Source organism: Eleutherodactylus coqui, chromosome 2 (assembly GCF_035609145.1).
Source record: "Eleutherodactylus coqui strain aEleCoq1 chromosome 2, aEleCoq1.hap1, whole genome shotgun sequence".
In the NCBI taxonomy this organism is placed as follows: Eukaryota; Metazoa; Chordata; class Amphibia; order Anura; family Eleutherodactylidae; genus Eleutherodactylus; species Eleutherodactylus coqui.
Window position 1 is genome coordinate 318,502,594 of NC_089838.1, and position 14,668 is coordinate 318,517,261.

Here is a 14,668-nt window from a genome sequence, read left to right on the forward strand (position 1 = left end):
ATCGAAGTTCATCTTGAACTGCTCCGACTCTCACTAACTCTTCAAGATGTTAATATATTACAAGCGACACACATGGTTTAATAAATTGAAATAGGTATTTTGATGTTCTTTAGCTGTTGAGTCTAAACCCTGAAGTCTAGAGATACCAAATCACGCGGCATAGACTGACGAGATACCGCTGTTTAGGGCATAGCCTTCCACCTACACGGATTTCTCAGTATGGTCTTAGATGTGACCACCGTAACTGCCACCTGTATTCTATCCAACGAATATGTTAATCAGACTTCAGGGCCTGCTAATCTGTATGTCATTTTGTTTGCTTTATGTAGAACTTTCAATAAACATATCTTGACAGAAAAACAAATTTATAATTCTTTGCTTTTTTACTTTTCAAATCCAGCACTACTGCTCACACAAAAAAGGCAGAAAGATAGGGCAGGACATATCTGTAGTCGTATGTATAAAAAATAGGAACTGCGCGCGAGAAACACACTCGTGACAATAAATCCATTGAACTCAATGGCTACGTTTTGTCAAATTTTACAGCCATTTACGCAAATAGCTCCGCAGATACATTAATCTGTTTAAGCCCTCAATCCGATGCATAGTTTACTTACAGGAAACACCCATCCAAGTTACTATGCCCCACTATTTTGTAAATTAGCTAATCCCTAGTTTGAGTTTAATTTTATTTTTGTAAAAATAGCTCTCCCATGCCCCAAAATAATAAGCACGCTAATACTCACCTCTCCCCCATCCCCACAAGTCCCCCACCAACAGCTCCGGGTTTCCTCGCTGACGTTATGTTTACTAGTCATTAGTATCATTTATAGCAGGGGTCCCCAACCACCGGTCTGCGCCGTTTGGTGCTTAGCGCCGGTCCGTGACACCGCCGGGAACTTTTCTTCTAAACACAAGGCCCGCTGCCTCGTGTTATGTGGCCCGCGGCATGCCGACGTCGCTCACCACTGAAGCGATTACCAGCGGGGGCGCCGCAGCTCCCCGCTGGTAATCGCGCTGATCCCGGCGCACACTGACGTCAGTGTGCAGCCAGGATCCTCCTCCCCGAGTCCCCTGCTCATTAGTTCTGCAGGAGAGGACTCGGGGAGGAAGTGTGCCGGGCTGCACACTGACGTCAGGGCAAGCAGAGAGAGAGCAATGCTGACAGCAACGAGGAGGTAAGTATATGGGTTGGGGAGGTGCTTATTACTAGGGGGGGCTGCTTACTACTGGGGGCGGGGATGGTTATTACTGGGGGAACAGTCTATTACTGAGGGGTGGGGGCTGCCTGTTACTGGGGGGGTGCTTACTACTGGGGGGGCTGCCTGTTACTGGGGGGGTGCTTACTATTGGGGGGGGGGGCTTCCTGTTACTGGGGGGGGCTGCTTACAACTGGTGGGGCTGCCTGTTACTGGGGGGGGGGCTGCCTGTTACTGGGGGGGCTGCCTACAACTGGGGGGGCTGCTTACTACTGGTGGGGGGCTGCTTACTACTGGGGGGGCTGCTTACGACTGGGGTGGCTGCTAATTACTGGGGGGTGGGATGCTTACTACTGGGGGGGGCGGCTGCTTACTACTGGGGGCGGTTGCTTACTACTGGGGGCGGCTGCTTACTACTGGGGGCGCTGCATACTACTGGGGGGGCTGCTTATTACTAGGGGGGCTGCTTACTATTGGGGGGCTGCTTATTACTGAGGGGGCTGCTAATTACTGGGGGGGGGGGGGCTGCCTATTACTGGGGGGTGGGGGCTGCCTATTACTGGGGGGGCGGGGGCGGCTGCCTATTACTGGGGGGGGGGGGGCTGCCTATTACTGGGGGGGCTGCTTATTACTGGGGGTGGGGGCTACTTATTACAGGGGGGGGGCTGCTAATTACTGGGGGTGGGGCTGCTAATTACTGGGGGGGAGGCTGCTTATTTCAGGGGGGGGGGGCTGCTTATTACTGGGGAGGGCTGTCTGTTACTGGGGGGGGGGAGATAAATTATATGCTGCCCTATGTGTGTGCTGGGGAAAGGGGGGAATAGATTATATACAGCCCTATGTGTGTGCTGCCAGGCGGGGGGGGGGGGGGGGGATATATTATACTGCCCTATGTGTGTACTGCCAGGACATTCTAAATGTCATAATTAAATAAGTATGCACTAAACTCTAACCCCCTTCATAACCCCCCCCCCATATAACCAAAGCCCTGCCCATGTCCCACCCAACCCTGCCGGGCCTTGTAAAAATGTTCTTGCTTGAAGCCGGTCCCTGGTGCCAAAAAGGTTGGGGACCACTGATTTATAGTACCAGTGTTTCTAGTTGCACAATGCATCCCTTATAATCCAGAAAAGGTGATAGACGAAGCTGACCTCCTGCCCTTCCCTGCACAGGCCACATAGTATGGCCACCTCCTTAGTTATGTAAAAAAAATCTACAATTAGAAAATTAAAACACATGACAAAAATGGAAAATGTTTCACTATCTGGTTTTAATTAGTAAAAAATATGATTGATGAATTTCCTATGAGGATTTTATGTATATTAGACCAAAGTTGCTGAAAATGAATAATTTCAACAAAAAAATGATCATTTGTCGGATGAAATTTAACAACGAAGGTATATTTCAGCCGGCCAATGACACATTATTGTTTGCACAGAAATCGGCCATATTTGGAGTCCATAAATAATATTTCATAAAAAAAATGTTCCCAGAAACATCGTTGACCCTTCATCAGTCGTCGGGGCTAAAATGTGTAACATTGGCAAAGCAATCATTCATTCAATGTCGTTTAACCACCAATGCACTTGTGTCCCGTGTGTGCGGTCAGCTGTACTGTACAACGGGCAGGCTGGTAGCATTGTTCCTTTGTGTAGCTATAATCTGCTTTTTAATTTCCTCTTCATTTGGATTGTGCAATGATCTTTTTTGCAATATGAGTTCCCAGTAAGCTTATTTTGAAATAAACATTCCTGTAGCTGTCTGGCAGCCAAATCTTTACACACCTTGCTCTTACATTTTCTGTTACTGATTGATGGGAGCCCAAATAAAAGGCTTTATAACCCCTCCTCATGTTTCCAAAACTGCACATACCCCAGGCAGCATGATGGGGTTCAGAGCTCTGGGTCTTATTCTAATATATGGACTCATTGGGTCCTACGCACAGCCGCAGTAAGTATAACCGGACCTCACACATCTAGAGCTTACATCTATATGCATATGCTGTATACACAAGAATATATATATATATATATATATATATATATATATATATACACATATATGTATATATATATATATATATACACATCATGCATGTACTATATACTCATATATATATTGTACCATGTCTGCAGATAGTAATGTTACATATAAGGACGGCTTCACACAGCCGGGAAAATCGTGCGAGATTTGTGCTTTGCAAGACATACAAATATTGTGCGAATATAAACCCCATTCTTTTCAGTGAAGTAATATACACTGCAATGCTGTACGGTAAAAAATTGTGGCATGCTCTAACTTTTCACGTTCGTCGGAACGAATCGTCTATTGTTTTCAATGGGACAGTAAAACAGATTGCACTATGTGCGATGTGCACATGAGTATGACGCGAGGTTTCCCATTGGAAGCTGCACCGGAGGATTGCTACTTTACTGAAGTGATGGGAGGTTTTGTAAACATAGGCCTCCTGCACACGGGCAGAAATTCCACGGCGGGAATTTCCCGCAGAATTTCCGCCCGTACATGCCTGCATAGGATTGCATTACAATACGCAATCCTATGCAGATGGACGCGATTTGTCCCGCGCAGAAAACAAATTGCAGCAAGCTCTATTTCTGTGCGGCGAGCCCCGCACAGAAATGTTACTCCCCGGCCGCCGACTCCGGTCTGCGCATGAAAGGTCTGGGTCCGCGGGAGCAGGTGAGTGACGTGCTGCTCTCTGCAGGGGCTCGGGACGGGTCCCGCTGCGAAAATTCTCGCAGCAGGATCCAACCCAGCCGTCTGCAGGCGGCCATAAGTGAACATGCAAGCTGAGTGTGCATTCTGTATTCTGAGTGTATTCTCTTCTAAAGTGTACTGTTTCTTAAGTGTGTGATTTTGGATCAGTAACCTTGGATTCAGGGACTTTGTTAGAGTCACCTGTATTTATTTACTGCTTATCTATTTGAATTTTTGCATATATTACTTTCATCTACTGTATTCTTAACTAGAATTCGCTCCATGATGGACAATGCCATCCAGTGTACACATTGCTCCATGTATGCAGCCCTTGAACAGCCGTTCAAGGATGTGTAACTGCTGTACAAAATGTGAGCATGTTATGCATTTGGAAGCCTAGATCCTGAGTCTAAAGGTAGAACTTGCAACACTGAGATCCATTGGCACCATGGAAATACGTTTGCAGCTCATTGTGCAAGCACTCGCTGGGCAAAATGTGGGGATGGATGGTAGTATGGGAGAGCCGGATGAACAGGCAGCCAGCTGGGTGACAGAAGGAGGGGTAGAGGGAAGAGAACCAGAGAGACTAGTCCTGAATTGGCATACCCCAACAAGTTTGCAAAGTTGTGGATGTCATTACAGGATTAGCACTGCTGCAGCACAGCATGGCCTCTGACCGCTGGGGGAATATCTGCTCCAGGGGGAATAGGAGCGCAGGGCAGGCTAGACAGGTCCTGGTAGTAGTAGACTCAATTATTAGGGGGACACACAGGGCAATCTGCCACAAGGACTGAAATCACTGAATGGTGTGTTGTCTTCCTAGCGCTCGAGTTTGACACATCACGGATCAGGTTGACAAATTACTGGGAGGGGCTGGTGAGAGTCACATTGGCACCAATGACAAAGTTAAAGGTAGATGGCAGGTCCTTAAAAATGATTTCAGGGAACTAGGATGTAAGCTTAGTGCAAGGACCTCCAAAAGTAGTATTTTCTGAAATACTACCTGTACCTGTACCTGTATGTGCCACAACAGAAGGGCAGCAGGAGATTGGGGAGGTAAACAAGTGGCTCCAGAAATGATGTAGGAAGGAGGGGTTTGGGTTCCTGGAGAACTGGTCTGACTTTGCTATTAGCTACAGGTTTTGCCATAGGAATGGGCTGCATCTCAATGGGGAGAGTGCAGCTATGCTGGGGGAGAAAATGCCTAGAAGATTAGAGGAGTGTTTAAACTAGGGACTGAGGAGAAGAGCAACCAGAGAGATAGGGGGAAAAACAGTGTAATCAATGATCTGGGACTAAGTAATTGAAATGAGGGTAAAGAGGTGGGAGGGGTTAGAACTAACAGAACTGTTAACATGGATGCATTTAACCCTTTCCAATCCACTGTCTGACATTTGAAGACATTCTGATTCAGGGCTGTACAGCTCGGATGCTGGAAGACGTCCGCCAGGATATTCTAACTGTATATTACTGGCCGCTCTGTTGTCGGGGGCCTCTTCTGCATGTCCCATACCACAGTACTGGCTCTAGCCAGCAGATGGTGCCATTGTATAATGGCAGAGAGAGAAAGCACCCTAGGAATCGCTGAATCCAAAATTGGATTGCAAAGGGTTAAAATAAAAAAATAAGCAAAACCTTCTAAAACTGTATGGTGACCAATGCTAAAAGTCTGACAAATAAGGTTGACAAACTGGAAGTAATTATGTCTGAGGAAAACTACAACATAGTGGGAATAACGGAGACCTGGTTGGATGAAAGCTGTGACTGGGCGGTGAACTTACAGGGTTACAGTCTGTTTAGAAGGGATCATAAAAACTGTAAAGAAGGAGCGGGTTGTCTATATGAAAAACTCTGTTTAAAGCCTACATTACAGGAAAATATATGAGAAGGAGATGAACATGTGGAGTATGGGGAGAAAAACAATAAAATCCTCATAAGTTTTCTAGAGACCACGAAATATAACAGAAGCCACAGAAAATCTATTACTCAGACAAATGCCCTTAACCCTATTGACTGGGACAATGTCCTCAGACATAAGAGTACGGACAATAAATGGGAAATGTTTGAAAACACCCTAATTACTTACTGTAAGTGGTATGTACTTTACAATAGGAATAAAAGGGTTAGGAATATGAAAAAAACAATGTGGCTTAATAAAGAAGTAAAGAGGGCAATAAACAGTGAGAGCGATTTAAACTACTAAAACAAGAAGGCAGCAAAGAAACACTAAAAACCCTTAAGACAAAAAAATAAATGATGTAAAAAGCATATAAAAGCAGCAAAGATGGAGACACAGAGACTTATTGCCAAAGAGAGTGTTAGGCCGTCACCCTGCTCTTCCTGTATCATGGGGCCTTACTTGCAGTTTCCTTCAGCAATGTGGGAGGTAATCCTCCCCAGTGCCCCTAATCCATATAATGAGCCATCAGGCTCTTATTTAACTCAGCTAGAGTTGCTCCACCTTGCCAGAGCTTTGGTGTTCATTTGTGTCTTGCTCCCAGTAAAGGTATCCTTGGTTTGATTCCTATGCACCGACCCTTGGATTTGTTATTTGGACTTATCTGACCTCTGCCTGCCCTGACCCTTGGAAACATTACCTGGACTTGCTTGAACTCTGCTTACCTCAACCCTTGGACTTGTGACCCCGATCTCATTTAAACGCCGTCAGCCCTACCTGCAGTCCCTATCCTGACCATGCGCTTTGGCCTATATCGTGATGCATTGCACAAGTGTCCCTGACCCCCATGGGTCATCTGCCAACTACACCGGGACTGCTCCAGGAGGAACTGCCTGGTTGGTTCCCCCACTGCAGAGCCAGATCCCTGTACAGGGGTTAAAGGGTGAATACTGGGGAGTCATCGGGATAACATCCTCAGGTGTAGCTAAGGTTGCCACCCGACCTGTAAGTCACCCGAATCTTTTGACACGAGCGGGCAGGTACTCGCAAAATGCAATACTCGCTCGTATTTGCCCTTAGCGAGTACATTCGCTCATCTTTATCCACAACCGCTGGTCATAGCAGAGAATAAAACTAACCCTGAACTATTCTTCAACTATATAAATAGTAAAAAGATTAATACTAAAAGTGTTGTCCCTTTTAATAAATAATATAGAAAACATTGGAGAAGGTGATGAGAAGAAAGCAAATATATTAAATAATTTTTTCTCCCATGTACTCACAGAGGAAAATGAAATGTCAGATGAGATGCAAAGTGTCACTCCCCTGGCCAGGGGTCCTTGTCAAGATTAGACTATATATTTAGCACCCCTTCATTAGCCATCCATGTCTCCTCTGTCCAGCATGGGCTGTGAGGTGTATCGCATCATAGCCCAGTGGTACTAGGTCCATCCCATCTGTATAAACACCAGTTTGCTATTAAAACCAAACGTAAGCTTTTCTTTACCAGTCAATAGTATTTTGAAGTGGACAAACAATCTAGTCATCTCCTAACAAACTTAATTAAGCAAAATAATCCGTCTAATTCTGTCCTTAAAATAAAAGACCCTAATGGAGTGGAGCTTACAGAAGCCCAATCTATCACAACTTGATTTAAAGAGTACTACACCACTCTTTATAGCTCCTCGAACGATAAATCCCAATCAGATGCCCTAGCTTATTTGGAAGATCTCATGTTCCCAGCCCTTTCTACAGAATAAGTTGCTTCACTGGATACTCCTATTGCACTGGAGGAGGTCCAACAAGCTATCACAGACATGGCATTGAATAGGTCCCCTGGGCCTGATGGTCTTCCTATTGAGGTATACCAGAGACATTCAAAACAACGTTTTCCATTCCTACAGGAGATACTGCAACAGGCCCACGTGGAAAGCTGCCTTCCATCTGCTTTTTACGATGTCACTATCATAGTTCTTCTAATATCTGAAAAGGAACCTGTGGAGTACAACTTCTATCGCCCAATATCACTACTTAACGTCAATTATAAAATTCTAACTAAAATTTTGACCACTAGATTAAACCAAGTCATACTGTCTATCATTGATGATGATCAGACGTGCTTCATGCCTGGGAAATGTACCATGATAAATATTTGTAGAGTCCAGGTGACCATCCAGCTTGGTAGACTATACAATATGCCCTCGGTGCTAACATCATTGGACATCATGAAGCCCTTTGACTCCTTGGAGTGGAGGTTTTTGGAAGCTTGTTTACACCACTTTGGATTTGTCCTGCAATTCCCGAAATGGATCCAAATTATTTATAAATCTCCAACAACCAATATAAAGCCCCCTGTCCACAGCTGAGGCGGAATATCGCTAGCGATATTCCGCTGCTGGGGATGAGTGGGGAGAGCAGTCAGTTCTCTGCGGTGAGCCTATCTGACAGAATTCCCACACCGTCTTGCCATATATGTCATTAGCTAAATGCAGGGTTCTAGTATTTAATATGAGAATGGATGTTTTTACCTTCCTGTCTTCACTTCTGCCTTTCCCCCTTAACTAGGATCCCAAAGTAGCGTTGTTTAGTCTATGGGATGGGGAAGTATGGCTGCATTATACCTGAATTTTCCTTAGGGAAGTTTTGTTCCTGGCTATGAAAAAATAATCTATCAACACAGGGAATGCCCTGATAAATTTGAAAAGATATGGGGATCCTGGCTCAACTCACATCAAACACTATAAATGGTTCTACCAAAATAGATACATAAATTACTACATGTTACATAAGATATGTATACACAAAAGCCAGTATGCTTGTTGAATTGATTATTATAATGTATGATAACAGATTTTGTTTCCTTCATGCTATCAAGAAAGGGAGAAGACATCCCTTTTCCTTCTTTTTTATCTGTACGAGCAAGAAAGAAATTGTGCTAAGCAGCAGCACATGTGAATAAGACTTGGGTATACTAATAGATCATAGACTGAACATGAGTCAACAATGTGATGCAGCAGCCAAAAAGGCAAACACAATTCTGGGATGTATTAAGAGAAGCATAGAGTCTAGATCACGTGAGGTCATTATCCCCCTCTACTCTTCCTTAGTCAGACCTCATCTGGAATACTGTGTCCAGTTCTGGGCACCCCACTTTAAAAAAGACATTGACAAACTGGAGTAAGTTCAGAGAAGAGTTACCCAGATGGTGAGCGGTCTGCAAATCATGTCCTATGAGGAACGGTTAAAGGATCTGGGAATGTTTAGCTTGCAAAAAAGAAGTGCTGAGATGAGACTTAATAGCGGTCTACAAATATCTGAAGGGCTGTCACAGTGCAGAGGGATCAGCCCTATTCTCATTTGCACAAGGAAAGACTAGAAGCAATGGGATGAAACTGAAAGGGAGGAGACACAGATTAGATATTAGAAAAAACTTTTTGACAGTGAGGGGGGTCAATGAGTGGAACAGGTTGCCACAGGAGGTGGTGAGTTCTCCTTCAATGGAAGTGTTCAAACAAAGGCTGAACAAATATCTGTCTGGGATGATTTAGTGAATCCTGCACTGAGCAGGGGGTTGTACCCGATGACCCTGGAGATTCCTTCCAACTCTACCATTCTATGATTCTATGAAATATTATACAAATTCTGTACGACTATGTTCCTTGTACTAATGTTGTAATATTTTGAATAAAACAAAGTTAAAAAAAATGTCACAAGTCTAACGCAGGAAGAAGTGCAGACCTGCCATAAAATTATGGCAGGGATTAAAGCCTTCTACAATCAATCAGAAGCAGGATGGGTTGTCAGCTGATAACCTTGATAACCTTGAGGAGGAAGGAGAAGTGGATTTTAACTTTCTTTAGTACACAGTACTCACAGTACTCAACGCTATGTACTAAAAAGTGAAAGTGGAAGTGTTTCTTCCACTACACGAGCCCGGGGGTCATGTGACCACTGGGATTCCCTGCTACAGCAGAGCTGCAGGGTCCCAGCAGACTCTGACTCAGGGGAAAACTACAGGGGATGTTTTCCCCTGTAACTGAGGCCCCTATGGATGCCTCAGCTACAGTGGAAAAATATCAAATAAAAAAAAAAACATGTGAATGTCCGCCAGAAGTCTTATGGGGGACATAGATAGTAAAAAGAATAATTACATACATAATTTTGGTAGCTAAAGGAAAAAAAATACAGCAGTAAAACTACCACATGGGTAAAATCCCTAAAAAGTGCCTGGTCCTTAAGGTCTTTAAGGTGCAAAACAACTTGGTCTTTAAGGGGTGAAGGGAATTAAGTAGTGGGATAGATAGACTTCTGTTATTTATATTTAAGGACTCTATAGTGATGGGTCTGTTTCACTGGATTGGCGCATTGGCAATGCGGTGCCAATGTTAAAAAATACGTCAAAAAGTGAACCTGGAATGTACAGGCTGGTAAGTCTTATTTGGATTGTGGGTAAAATGTTTGAAAGGTTTCTAAGAGACTCTATCCTAGAGCCAGAGTGGAATGCACCATGAGAAAACGCCGTCTGATAGAATTGTCTCAAGGTGGACTTGAATAAGTCCTTACCAGTTAGATAGATTTTTAAACTATCAGCCTGAAATAATATCTTGGAGGAGATACTGCTATTCTAGAGCAACAGGATAAGTCACGTCCCTAGGTTGAAAATAAATCAAAATGAAACAAAACAAGAAAGCGGTGGCATGACAGCCCTGATGGTGGTCAACCTTGAAACAATTCTATCAGACGGCGTTTTCTCATGGTGCATTCCACTCTGGCTCTAACCGAGGGCCACTGTAGTCTATTTTTCACCTTAATTCCCAGAAAGGAAAAAAATTGTGCGAGATGCACTGACCAGCTCACAATTGGGATTGACCCTGTAACAACCAGACTCGTTAGTTGGGTACATATTCTATACAGCACCCTCTATTAAATAATCTAGAATAACGAATTAACGGTAGTTCGTTTTACCACAGGATATTTGTTGTTTGTCTCCTGCAGATGGAAATTGGGCTTCAGCTATAATTTACTACTTTCTGGTGTAAATTATAGTAAATATGACAGACCACATGCAGCCACACCCCCAATGTGAACACTCAAAAAGTTTTTAATACGGCACTTGCGCCCAAATTACAAAAGTTGCAAATAATAACACAAGCCAGATAGTAAAAATGCCAGCAAAGCCAGACCGAACTCTACATGGTTTGGTGTGGATTTTCCTGTGGATTTTTGCCGATTTGTTGTACATTTACCCTTACAATCCAAACATCTAGTAATTTAACCCTTAACTGACCAACCACTTTTCAATTTTCCATCCTCATTTTTTCTCGCCTACTTTCCAGCAGCTATATCCTTTTTTTCCTGTCAGAGTCGGTGGAGGAACTTGTTTTTTTGTGGGACAAGTCATACTTTTTAATCCTATTATTTAATGCACCATATAAGGTACCAAAAAAACTTTTAAAATTTTTAAGTGGGCCAAGATTGGAATAAAATACAATTGTGGCATTTACAGTAAAAAATAATGTTTATTTTGAGGGTCAGTACAGCTGCGGCGATAACAAACGTATACAGGTTTATTATGTTTTGTTATTTTTCTAGGTGAGTATCTTCTTTCATGTGACTACTGCACACTGAGTCAGATTGTTTTTAATAGTCTCCCTGGATAACCTCTTTGAATGTAGTTGGCAGGCTGCCTTAGGGCACCCTGATCCATGGTAACCACATGCAGATTAATGCTAAGTGCCGTGTATCTGGATTTGCCACTTGAAATAATAGCAAGTCCAGGCAAAGCCCAGCAATTAGAAGTAATCTGCATGTGGTTACCGCAAATTGGCCCCAGTGTGTGCGAGCACTGCTGCCTGTCCCCGGGCGTTGCGGAATATCGCTAGCAATATTCTGCCCCCCGGGAGCAGGGGAGAGAACTGTCAGTTCTTCCCGGTGAGCCTATCTGACAGATAGGCTCAATGCGGAGAATCGTTGCAAATCGCTGCATGCTGCGATTTGCTGCCCGTGAGCGGAGAATTGTTATGATTCTCCGCTCGTGAACAGGGGGCTGCGCTTTCCATAGCAATGCTATGGAAAGCGTTCACTGCGTTTCCCTCGGCCGGATTATCGCTGAGGGGAACGCAATGAAAATTCACCCATGGACAGGCAGCCAATTGCTACAGTAGCAAACATTACTTTGATATTACTCTGATGACAGATAGATAGATTCTACGACAGATTTCTAATAAGGAATTCTCTCTGTATTCCTCTACTAGATGCTCCCTGATAACACCCAACGTGCTGCGTGTGGACAGCGAAGAAACCATTATAGTAGATGGCCATGGCTCAGGGTTTGATGCTGACATAACAATACAAGACTTTCCACAGAAGAAATTCATTTTAGTTACAAGCAAAGTCTCTGTGAACAACAATAACAAGTTCTTTGGAAATGTTAAGTTGACGGTAAGATTCCAGTCTCTTAAGTAGACGTCCAATAATAATTAGGATGACACATCACTTACCATTTTTTGCCCTGGTAATATCCACCAGTGGTGTGTTATCTATACCATGAAAAGATATTTACGTACCGCCTGACTGTTCTCCAATCTAGCCATTGTCCTTTGTTTCGACTTCACTATTAGCTCTGATTCTGGATCACCCACTGGTTCTTGCATTGGTGGTCTGCTAAGATGTTTCAATTTGAACACCTCGATTCCTAAGTTTCATATTTAGATGCAGACACAAACCAATTAATGTGGTTAACTCCAGCTATATACCTGACGAGACCTCCAGTTCTTCTCTGGAAGGGTCTTTGTAGTCTCCACTTCTTAGATCACAACATCACATCTCATCTTTTTTTAAACAATTTCTTTTTATTGAAATGAATAACAAAGACGTCAACAACAATGGTCAAGTGCAGATTGGCCGCGCAGGGCCGTATATCATTTCGCGTGATAACTACAACAAATTGATTAAGGCAAAAGAATATCATAACACGGATACTCTGTTTGTTGACATATAGTACAGGATAGGGGGGGGGGGGATATTGGGGATGGGGGGTGGATAGGTTTCAGGATTGGTTAACTTAGGGAAAGTACAGCAAGGTGCATTTAATTAAATCCTTAAGTGGGGCTAGACGGGCTTTTGGTAGCAGGTTGGTTTGGAGGCGTGCTTTTGTTTATGGGTTTGAGTTATCTCTATCACCCTGGTACAAAATCCAGGGCGTCCACAGGGTGGTGAAGTCTTCTCTCGAGCCGTTTTCCCAGGCTAGCATCTCCTCAAATCTAAATATTTGTGAGACCCTTTCTTCCCATTGTGCGATCTGTGGGCTCTCTTTTTTCTGCCAAAATAGGGGGATCAGCAGTTTGGCTGCTGTGATGAGAGTTGTCGCTAGGTTTTTATGAGAGGGTTTGAGTTGCCTTGTGGGCAGCCAGATTAGTATCTCCTCTGGTCCGAATGTGTGGTTTGTGTGACAAATTTTGTTAATAAGAGTATTAACTGATTGCCAAAAGGATTTGATTCTGCTGCAGTTCCACCAGATGTGTAGGGCTGTTCCCCTCTCTTCCCCGCATCTCCAGCAAATGTCTGGGGACCCCGGGTTCATTTTAGAGGATGTGACAGGTGTTCTGTACCATCTCGTGAGTATTTTGTACGAGTTCTCCTGAGTCCGTACACATCTGGAGAAGCCATGTGAATTTTTTAGAACTCTAAGAGTCTCTTCTCTGTTCAAGGTTATATTTAATTCCCTCTCCCACTCTCTAAGAAACCAGGGTTTTTCTATGGCATTTTGTAGGAGGAGACCTCTGTAAAGCTGGGTGACCAGTCTCTTCGGGCGGGAGGGGAGTGCGGTGTAGGTTTCAAACCAGAGGGGATCCCGCAAATCCCCCTGGTGGGTTGTCTGGAATCGTCTCAGGGCTTGGAAAAGGCCTGCCCTGCTCAGGAAATCGAGCGGGCACTGTGGCAGGAGAGTTTCTAGTTGTGTTTGGTCGTTAAGTTTGGGGCTTTTAAGGATATCATAAATTGTGAGATCCCCAAGTTTGTCCCAAACTCTTTCTGTTCTCAGCGGTTTATTTGCCAAGATGGCCGGTATCAGATTGGCCGGGGTCATTGGGGGGGTGGGTTTTTCTTTTGATGCTTCTGCTCTTACGAGTCTCAGTACTTTTATTGTACATTTCGTGATTGGGCTTAGGCGTGTATGTTTACCAAGGTGGGGGCCTTTCAGCCATAGTAGTGCTTGGTTTTCCCTGCCCAGCACCTCTCTCTCCATTTCAAGCGAGGGAGAGGCCACTTCTTCGTCTGTTAAAAGGATCCACCTGGCAATGTGGATCGCCCTGTGGTAGTATTGCAAGTTCGGGAGGCCGGCGCCTCCCTGTGGGCGCTTTTGGGTGAGGGTAGAGAACGCCAATCGCGGTTTGTGTCCATCCCATATAAAGCCCCTAAAGAGCTTATGTATGTGAGCAAAAAAGAAATTAGGTATCTCTATTGGGACTGAGTGCATAGTATAAATTATTTGAGGCAGTATGTAGGTGGAAATAAGGTTCTTTCTCCCCAGCCATGAAATTAGTGGTATGTTGAATTGTGTAAGTTGTGTTTTTACTTTTTTAATTAGTGGGGTGAAGTTAGCTTCGTAAAGCTGGGAGGGGTTGGCCGTTAGTGTGATGCCTAGGTATTTAATGCTACTCGTGGGCCATTTGAAGGCGTATTGCACATTCAGTTTTCTCACTACTTGGGGTGGGGCGGAGATGTTTAGCGCCTCTGACTTGTCGTAGTTTATTTTAAAATTGGACAGCCTGCCGAAGAGGTCAAACGTCCCCATGAGCGCCGCCAGTGCTTTGGTCGGGTTTGTGACCAATACCAGCAGATCGTCCGCGAATGC

The 14,668-nt window shown here is 44.2% G+C and overlaps 1 protein-coding gene across 1 annotated transcript in view; it reads left to right on the plus strand.

The window, feature by feature from the left end:
- The first annotated feature begins 3,057 nt into the window (after nucleotides 1-3,057).
- LOC136612968 (venom factor-like) overlaps nucleotides 3,058-14,668 on the plus strand; it is an 86,025-nt gene continuing 74,414 nt past the window's right edge. Inside the window, exons 1-2 of the mRNA XM_066593742.1 lie at nucleotides 3,058-3,149; nucleotides 12,069-12,255. Coding sequence (XP_066449839.1) covers nucleotides 3,082-3,149; nucleotides 12,069-12,255 — 255 coding nt within the window. The 5' untranslated portion in view covers nucleotides 3,058-3,081. The remainder of the gene's footprint in view (nucleotides 3,150-12,068; nucleotides 12,256-14,668) is intronic.